General features: G+C 45.3%; 1 protein-coding gene across 1 annotated transcript; it reads right to left on the reverse strand.

Annotated features, from left to right (window-relative positions):
* Positions 1-5,601: 5,601 nt before the first annotated feature.
* On the reverse strand, positions 5,602-8,215 carry LOC139867790 (uncharacterized). The gene is made up of 3 exons (XM_071856142.1): positions 8,169-8,215; positions 7,073-7,829; positions 5,602-5,628 (listed from the first exon to the last, which is right to left on the reverse strand). Exons 2-3 carry the CDS (start codon positions 7,823-7,825, stop codon positions 5,602-5,604), a joined length of 780 nt encoding a protein of 259 aa, XP_071712243.1. The 5' UTR covers positions 7,826-7,829; positions 8,169-8,215.
* Positions 8,216-10,541: the final 2,326 nt, after the last annotated feature.

Consider the following 10,541-nt stretch of genomic DNA (forward strand, 5'->3'; position numbering starts at 1 on the left):
CCGGCGGAGTCAGGCAATAAACGCAAGGCGGCTGGGACGTCCGAGGCTCAGAAGAAGAAGAAGAAGACTCCTAAGAAGCTGGAGGATATGCGCAACGACAATTTTGTTGCCATCGAGCCGCGGTCCGCAGACCTACCTCCCCCCATTAATGGTGAGCGTTTATTTTTTCGCATGTATACCGCGTAGAAAAATCTGCGTACTAAGCTGAGTATTTTGCAGAGCATGTGGAGGAGACGCAGCCAACAACACCGCGGGTCAACCCCGAGCTGCAGGCCACTGCCACATCCAAAGACAAGGCGATCCCCGTCGAGTCTGAGTCTACATTACCTCCTCCGCAAGGCAGCTTCCGTGTTGCCAACCTCCGTCAACTTTTCCAGTCCTCCGCAGAAAATGCTGCGGAGCAATCTGCATTCTTGCAGCAAATCTTCCCAGCAGAGTTCCGCGAGCAACTAGCCGTGCTGCCGTTTAACCAGGCGCTCAACGCCTTTGTCCAGAACGGGCTGGTATTCTTTGGGATGTTTGCGGACCAAGCCCGTCGATCCTCCAGCCTATACGATGTTGCACTGCGCAAAGAGGTGGAGTTGGGTTTGCTGCAGGCGGGTGTAGATCAGGCAAAGAAGGACAGGGACGCTGCTGAGGAGGCCCGCAAAGCTGTTGAATTGACTGCGGCCGAAACCAAGACCTTCTTGATTCAAGAAAGAAAAAAGAATCAAGAGCTTGTGGGTGCGGTTGATCAGGCAAAGGGGGAAACTGAGCGAGTGAGGCTGGAGTTGGAAAAGGTGACGAGGGAGAGGGACGATGCGGTTACCGACCGCGAGCTGGCCGAGGCAGATATGACAAAGCTGCGCACCGCACTCCCCGCAATTGCGCAGAAAGTGATGGACTCCGAGCCCGTGTCCGACCGGTTTAATGCCTATGTCGATGCGGTCAAGGACCATGAGGTGAACAAGGCTGTGCGGGAAGTGATCCAGGCATGCGGCCTAACTCCACCGTTCCCCGACATTGTCCAATAGAAATTAAAGGAGGGAACGGCCGCGGCGCTGCTGGAGGCTGAAGAGGCAATCAAGTCCATCCCTATCCCTTTGATCAATGCGTTTGCGGCTGACCCGACGATGCCGCTTGATGGGTTTTTGAAGGAGGATTACTAGAGTAGTTTGTGCCGTAAGCCCTAATCTTAGGCAGGTAATTGTAAATGTATTTTGGAGCCCTAAGTCCCATGTTGGGCAGGCATGTGAAACAATTACTTACGTAATAATTTATTTGGATGTGTATATATGTTTGTCTGTTATGCATGCGTGATATCCTTGTTTATATATCGCGAATCAAAACAAATTATGAACCGCATGCGCATGCGCATAGTTAACCACAACTTATGCGTATGCGGATGGTACTGCGTAAAATAAACCAATATTTTAGCTTACCTTTAACAATTTAGACTCAAAAGCTACTGCGCTATTGCTTTGTCATGTACTAGAGGTGCACTATTAGTTGTATGGTAAGCAAACGCAACTAAAAACAAACCAATGTTTTTATGCTTAGGAGTTCCTCAAGCAAACCAATGCGAGAGCGATTACGCACAAGCAAACCAATGCTTGTATATTTAAAGTCGACTTTGCAGCCATCTAGTCTGCGTGGCTCTTGGCTAGGGGAAAACCAATTCCCTTCGCCTGCCGTTATTGTCTAGCCTTGTAACCAAACAGGCTTCTGCCGCACGGGGGCTAGAGGACACCCCTTAAGTAGGCAGGAATCGCGTACAAAAAATATAAATGGACAACAAAAGTATGCGCATGTAATTATTTTTATTTGGCATTAATTATGATTACAACTGCGACATATCCGAAAGGATGAAAAATAAAATAATGTGCTAAACAAATTGGAGTGATCAAGTCCATCTAGCTACATGTAACATTTTTTCAATAACGTCGCATGCCAAGTGCGTTTCACAGGTTTGCCATCTAATGTCTCTAGATGGTATGCCCCGGTGTTGCTTGCTTTTGCTACCCTGTATGGGCCCTCCCAACGAGGTCCCAGTTTCCCAGTATCTTCCGCATGACTTGCATCGTTCTGGCGCCAAACCAAATCACCGCACTTATAAGTGCGTGAACGCACACGCTGATTGTAATACTTTGCGATTTTCTGCTTGTTATTTGCTTCGTTAACAGCCGCAGAGAGTCTGCGTTCTTCAAGCAGATTAAGATTTTCCCGCAGAGCTTCAGAGTTATTTTGCTCATCAAAGTTTTGTATGCGGAACGTTGGTACCCCAATCTCTGCGGGTACAACAGCTTCTGACCCATAAACCAAACTAAACGGAGTCTCACCAGTGCTTGCTTTGGGTGTGGTTCTATGCGCCCATAAAACCTTTGGAAGCTCATCCACCCAACTAACGCGGTCATGACCCAACCTTGCCTTGATTCCAGCAACTATATCTCGGTTGGTAACTTCGCACTGGCCATTCGCCTGCGGATGCGCAACTGAAGTAAAAGTTTGCTTAATATTAAGCTCCGCACACCAACTGCGAAAAGGATCGCAGGCAAATTGTGTACCGTTATCACTAACAATTTCATTGGGTATGCCGAATCGACAGACAATGTCTTCCCATACAAAATTCCGCACTCTTTTCCCCGAAATTGTTGCCAGCGGTTTCGCTTCGACCCACTTCGTGAAGTAATCGATTGCAACAATTAAGAATTTGACATTTCCTGCGTGTGCAGAGTATGCGTAAGATAATGACGTAAGTAGCATATTTAGCAAATGAATGGCAATATTACCTTGGCCTTTGGGGAATGGTCCGACTATGTCGATCGCCCATTTGCAGAATGGCCATGGCGAGGAGACCGGTATCATTGGATGCGCAGGTGCCCTGTTGATAGGTGCATGTATTTGGCATGATTCGCATTGCTTGACAATACGCGCGGTGTCTGCGTACATAGTAGGCCAATAATAACCTAACCGCATGATTTTTGACACAATGGACCTGTGTCCCGAATGAAGGGCGCATGCACCCTCATGCACCTTGCGTATAACTTCCTCTGCCTCTTTCGGACCTATGCACCTTAAATGCGGTCCCAAATAGTTTCTTCGATACAAGACGTCACCCTCGAGGGCATAAAGCGGTGCCTTTGTGCGGACTTTCTTCGCATCAGAGGAGTCCGCGGGTGAAGTGCCGTCCCGTAAAAAAGCGATGATGGGCGTCATCCACGTTGGGCTTGATTCCTCAACCGGTGCCACTAGAGGCATCATGACAATAGATTTTGCGTTGAGTTCCTCTATTAGAATTTTCTTACCCATATGATCAAAAGCCAAGGCAGCTAGTTTGCTTAGCGCATCCGCCTTCTTATTTTGCCCCCGCATTACGTGCGAGATTTGAAAAGCCTCGAACTGGTCAGCGAGATTATGAACAAGCGATAAATATTGCTGCATAGCAATGTCGTGCGCTTCGAAGTCTCCGCAGACTTGATTGCATACTAGCCTTGAATCCACGTAAGCGTGCAAGATTTTAACATTTAGCTTATGCGCGATGCGCATACCTGCTAGCAGAGCCTCATACTCTGCTTCATTGTTTGTGACAGCAAAATTAAACCGCAGTGCGTACGTATGTTCCTCACCGCCTGGACCTGTCAAAATTACACCTGCGCCTGCGCCAGATGTGCTACACGCACCATCGGTGTATAATTCCCATGGTGATAGAACAGGTGCGGGCGGATCTTGATGTTCTGCTGACGCTTCGACATCCGCAGGTATTTCTGCTAGGTAGTCAGCAAGTATTTGACCCTTAACCGCACTGCGTGAAGAAAAGTTTATTTCATGTTCTCCCAATTCGACTGCCCACTTGGCCATTCGGCCAGAAATCTCGGGCTTGTACAGTACCTGAATGAAATAAAATGATTGCGTTAGTCAATGCGGTAACCCCGGTCATTGCCGCAAAGTAATCATGTACCAACCTGTTTGATTGGCTGATCAGTTAGAACCACAATCGGATGTGCTTGAAAGTATCGGCGTAAACGCCGCGCTGTATGGACAAGCGCATATACTAACTTCTCTATTGGCGAGTAGTTTACTTCGCTTGATGTCAGCGTCTTGCTTACGAAGTAGACCGGCATTTGCGTCTGAGAAAACCTCAGCGTTAAAGTTCTGCGAAATAAATAATGCAAGTAAATTGATAAGTTACCTTTTCGCGGTCTGCGATGAGAACTGAACTGATTGCTTCCTTTGATGCCGCAAGGTACAGCGTTAACGTCTCCCCAGGGACTGGCGCAGTAAGTGTTGGTAACTCTGCAAGCACCTTTTTCATCTCCTGAAAGGCTGATTCTGCTTCCTGAGTCCAGACAAAATCCTTTTTCTTCAAACAGTTTTTCAAAGTGTTAAAGAATGGTAGCTGACGCTCTGCGGCTTTTGACAAAAACCGCGTGATTGCTGCGAGCTTCCCAGTGAGACTCTGCACGTCTTTCTTTGTTTTCGGAGATGGTAAATTATCAATAGCTTCAATCTTTTTGGGATTAGCCTTGATGCCCCGCGCTGTCACCACATGACCTAGAAACTTGCCTTCCTCCTCTCCAAAGCTACATTTAAGCGGATTAAGCTTCATGTTGATCCTTCGCAGAGACGCAAACGTTTCTAGGATGTCTGTGAGCATGTCTTCTTCGGTGTTGCTTTTGATTACCAAGTCATCGACATACGCTTCAAGATTTCTGCCAATTTGAGGCTTGAATGCTGCGTCAATTACACGCTGATAGGTCGCGCCCGCGTTCTTCAAGCCGAAAGGCATCTTTGTGTAACAATAAATACCCTGCGGCGTATGAAAAGCAGTCTTGTCTTCGTCTTCCGCAGCCATTAGAATTTGGTGATAACCTTTGTATGCGTCCAGAAAGCACTTATATCTGAATCCAGACAAAGATTCAACCTTCCAGTCTATCTCCGGGAGAGGGTAATTGTCTTTAGGACATGCTTTGTTAATGTCTTTAAAATCAACGCACATTCACCAGTTACCATCAGCCTTTTTCACCAACACCGGATTGGCAACCCATGTTTGATAACGCACTTCGCGTAGAATGTTTGCTTTGACAAGGTTGTCTACTTCTGCGCATAGCCAATCACTGCGGTCTAAAGCCATATGCCGCTTCTTTTGTCTAACAGGTGTGAGCGATGGATTAACATTCAATTTATGTTCCGCAATGTCCCGCGGGACACCTGTCATATCTGATTCGCGCCATGCGAAAACATCTGCGTTTGCGGACAATATACCATGTAACTTAGCCTTGGTTTCAGCTGATAAACCTGCGCCGATTTTTATACCCTTATCTGGATGCAAGCGATTAGCAATGACCGCACTGCTTGCAATCTGCTCCCCGACGCTAGGGATGTTAATTTGCACAACTGACGCACATATCTCAATCGTTTGATGTGACGCCATTGTGGCAACTCCTCCCTTAGTAGGAAACTTAATCAAACCGTGCACTACCGAAGGTATGATGTTAAAACGCCGTATGAAATTTCTTCCCAGTAGCGCATTATATCGCGAAGTCGAGCGAACCACATAGAAGTCAACTAATTCGTTCCTTGTTAACTGCGGATTCCTGTCATCTTCGAGCTCTATTAATAACTCTATCCGTCCCACGGGCCATGAGCTTTCTCCGGAAAAACCAGACAGCGTGATATCAGACGGACGTAGCTGCGCCTTCACGTGTTCGGGGAGAAATTGATAGCAATGCTCGTACATAATGTCAACGCCGCTCCCAGTGTCGACATGCATGCGCTTGACCTGCACCCCGCAAGAAGGAATGCGGCACTTGATAATGATAGGTTCATTCACCCTGTCAATTGTCATCACAGGAGGGAAAGTGATTGGAAGAAGTTCCCAATCCTGATGATCGTTATACTTTCTTCGCTGACCTAATTTCTCTGCATCAACCATGTTAATGGTTAAATCAGCATTTTTGGTCTTATCCACTTTCTGCCACGCGAAGGTTTTAGTTTTTGACCCCTCTTCTGCGGCCTTCCCTTTATCTTTCTTTGGCGGTTTGAGGTGATCCAACTTACCCGCACGGAGCGCCTCCAGTACCCGTTCCATCAAGTTTTTACACCTATTCGTATTGTGCCCGTAATCATCGTGAAATTCACAATACTTTGTCTTATCCCGCTTACCAAATTCTGTAAGCGGGGTGGGGACCGCGAAGGTCGCGCATACTGGCTCCGTCGCCAAAATTTCTTTGGGCGTTTTGGATAAGCTTTTAAGAAGCGCATAGTTCTGATTGTTGATGCCGCGCTGATTATTGTTTCGATAATTGCCACTTGATTTCCCTTTATCATTCCTGATAGGACCACCGCTAGGATACCTTCCGCGAGAGTTGTTACCACGATTTTGATCGCGCGAACGATCATCATCGTCCTTCCTCTCGTTGCGTGTGCTAGCTGTTGGAATGTCATTATCTTCGCCACTCCGCATATAGTCGTGGCATTCATTAAGCGCCTCAGCATAAGTTGTTGGGAATGTATGGCGCAGACGCCTTACCAGTGTTGGATGACGTTCTGAGTTTATACCATGTATGAGTCCGGAAATCTGTTGCTCTGGTTTGAGATCTGGTATACGCAGGCACTCATTAGTATACCTTGTGAGAAATTCGCCCAAAGATTCCTTGGACTTCTGCACGATGTCATGGCATTCAATGTGAGTGCGCTTGCGTGGTCTCTGATTCTGATATTGCGGTAAAAACTTTGTCCGCAGATCCATAAACCCGGCAATACTACCCGCCGGCAACTTATTAAACCACTCACGAGCAATACCCTGTAGTGTCATAGGAAATATCTGACACGCAACCGGATCCACCCAGCCTTGAGTGCGCATTGCGCCTTCGAAGCGCTGTAAAAAATCATCTGGATCGGTCAGGCCATTGTAAGTACCCAACGTGCTAGGTATCTTTGGTGCTGATGGAAACGGGTAGGCGGATATATGCGGAGGAAACTTGTCAAAGGTAGTCGGTAGCTCGAAGGGTGGTTTAACAGGATCCCCTTTCAAATTTGCAAAGAAACGCTTCATCATGTCCTGAACAAAGTCAGGTTGTGAAAATAAGTGTACCATATCGGGAGGTGCGGCCTGCATGAATTGACTTGCAAGATTTGCCTGCCCTTGAACATTTTGCCAAGGTTGACCCTGCGTCTGCGGATATGACCAAGGCTGCTGCGTTGGAAAAGAGGGATAACTTGAAGACGCAGAGTACACAGGTGGCTGTAAAGGAAGCGAAACCTGTGGCGCAGATATCTGCGAAACTTGAGGATACACACTTAAAAGCCCAACTGTATGCGCTGTGCTTTGCTGCTGCGCTGTTATCGGCGCCCAATGAGAGTTCGCATCTGGGATGACCCCAAATCCCCAACTATTAAGTAACGCCTGCGCATCCGCAGGAGTTAAAAATTGTGAAACTGGGCGCGGTGGTTGCCAAGGTTGCAACGGTGTAAATGACGAATTCTGCTGAATGCCCTGCGTATGCAGAGGTATTGAAACAGTGGTACTGTAAATAGGTACCTGGCCGCAGCAAACCACATGCGGCCCCGTTGTTCCACCGCCAACGCCTGCAAAGATGACCCTTGGATCCACTGTCGAAAAGTCCAGCCGCGTGGTTGTGACTGGTGAGTTTGCTCTTGGCGGTGTGACCCCGTCTGAATATATCGGCTTGTACCTCTGAAAGGGTTCGCCGGATATAGGTGGAGGGTATATCGTGTATCCCGCCTGAGTAGCGGCCTCCGTAGTCATAACCGGTGTATGTTGACTACCAGACGGTGCGTTCTGAACATCTGTTTGGGTATGTTCCGATGATTCCTCGGAAGTCATGATACTGTTAAAGAAAAAATTCAAAAATTTTGTAAATAACGAGTCATACAATTCAAAACCTTAAAAGAAAAAGCAATTAAACAGTCTTGAATTAATTCGACTCTCAATGAAAGCACCACTTGATCATGCATATTTTAACCGAGGGGTCTTAACATGCTTGCTCAACGTAAAGGAGGGGTTTAAGGATCTTAGAACGTGGCTCTCCGGTCCGGCTACCGTGAATAACCCTGGCCGACATGATGATGTCGGCGGGGTGGCCAAGTGATTAAGTCCACCTTCGATGACGTCCGTCGATCAGAAGGCCCCAAGCAAGGTTGTAGGTACCAGTTAATAAAGAACTCACCTGTTAACCTTTAGAAGATGATAGAGGATGTAAGTTACGTAGGATGTGTGGTAGAATATGGCTACGTAACATGGTATATTGCTAACGACGATTAGGGTTTGTATTTATAGGCAAACCCTAATTCTAGAACCGTCATAGGATAGTGATAATCGTTTCCATAACCATCTCCCCCGAATCACGGATATAATTATGGAAAAGATATTTGCTCAACCGCCGTAAAGGGACCAGATACGGATCCGCATGCCGCATGACGCATGAGAGCACCCCGCATACGCACCATAGCGCATGCCCGTGTGTATGTTACATGCGCATGCGGGCTGCGGTATCATTAGAATATTATGTGATATATTAATCTCTTAACGTGTTTGATATTATGTGATAGATGTCTACCTCTAGAACAAGTTCCATTGACTCACCTAATAATAATGAAGAGTCAAATGTAAATTGGAATGATTCGTGGACTGATTCACAAGTTCCCGAAGAGGAACCGGAAGAAGAGTCGGAACCGGAAGAAGAATCGGAACCGGAAGAAGAATCGGAACCGGTGGGGGAAATAATAAAACGGTTAAGTAAAAGAGAATCCTCAACCAACCGACCAAAGTTAATTATGGTCAATGGTGTTTCCGCCAAGGAAGCAAAATATTGGGAGGATTACCAATTCTCCGATGAATCGGATTCCGACGAGAATTCCGATGATGTTATAGAAATTACCCCAACTGAATTTAAAAAGGCAAAAGAAAATAATAAGGGAAAGGGCATAAAAATAGAGAAATCTAATTCCAACCCCGATGAACTTTATATGTATCGTCAACCCCCGAAGTCCTTAAGTTGTAACAATGACCCGGGAACCTCTAAACCACCAGGTTTTTCTAAACCAATGTGGACAACGACGGCTCGTATTAGGGGAACATCATATATCCCTAGAAACTTGGCAAAACGAACCAAAACCGAACAAGAAGAAACGAGCGAGTTGGAATAAGATAGTTGTATTCGTGTGGTGTAATATATGTAATATAGTGTGCTTATGCTTTATGATATATGTAAAAATTGCTTGTATTAATAAGTATTTTTTTTATGAATCTAACTCTTGTCTATTTTACAGTATAAAAACACAAAATGGATAGACAACCCAATATTTTAAGAGACCTACCCGGAGACATGATTGATGAAATCTTGTCTAGAGTCGGTCAGAATTCCTCGGCACAACTATTTAAGGCGAGATCAGTTTGTAAGACATTCGAAGAACGTTCCAAGAATGCCTTGGTTTATAAAAGGCTTTCGTTTGAAAGATGGGGGATATCACATTGGGAAATCTATAAGTTACGTTGTGTTTACTTTGACGCATATATTGCGGGGAACCCAAATGCTATTTTACGCAACGGGTTAAGAAATTATTTTGACTCAGTATATCCGAATATAGGACTTCATGATTTAGAAAAAGCGGCTAACATGCAACATAAAGAAGCATGTTATGCTTACGGGTTAGTAATGTTCGCTTCTCACCAAAGTGAGAACAAGAACATCGGGCTACAACTATTAAACGAAACGTTCCCACAAGTGACGGAGTCGGTAATTGGGGTAAGAAATGAGGTTTTTAGGCTATTACGAGACTGTTGGTCATTACGTAACCCTCGTCCCTTTGACGACGTTACAACACGCTGTCTTATCAACGGCCATGACGGTTATGTTCCACAAGACCAAGGATGGGAAGTAGTCCTAGTAAAACCAGAATGCATGACTTGTTTCTGGACGTATGAATTACGTGTCTTTATTGTCTTTGCTGAATGACTTGTGTACTAGCTAGAATTATCTTCACAACTATCTTGTATCAAAGTTATTGTGTGCTATATTTCATGCTTTATGTAAAATAAGCGGTATTGTAAGTTTGTAAAATATTGTATAAAAGTTTGAACGCGAAATATTATTACAATCAGTTTTTCATATAGAATTGTAGTAGTTGAATTGTATATTAGCTACTAAGTATGAACTTAACGGGTAGGTACTACCCGAATTTAAACTTATAAAACTCTAATATGAAGAAAAGGCTTTTATAAATGAGTTCATATTATGCTACGAAATACTATTAACTACTCTTAATATTCTGTATGATTAACTTATTCCATTTGACTATTTTGAAGGAAATGGCACCGACTACTCGACACACCGTGAATATGAATGAAGAGGAATTCCGTACTTTTCTAGCTTCAAACATAGCCGCAGTACAGGCTGCGCTACATACCAACAATAACCTTGGATCTGGCAGTACAGGAAATCGTGTAGGATGCACCTACAAAGAATTCACTGCCTGCAAACCTTTGGAATTTGATGGAACCGAAGGACCGATCGGATTGAAACGGTGGACCGAGAAGGTCG

This window comes from Rutidosis leptorrhynchoides, chromosome 9, assembly GCF_046630445.1.
Source record: "Rutidosis leptorrhynchoides isolate AG116_Rl617_1_P2 chromosome 9, CSIRO_AGI_Rlap_v1, whole genome shotgun sequence".
NCBI classification, from domain to species: Eukaryota; Viridiplantae; Streptophyta; class Magnoliopsida; order Asterales; family Asteraceae; genus Rutidosis; species Rutidosis leptorrhynchoides.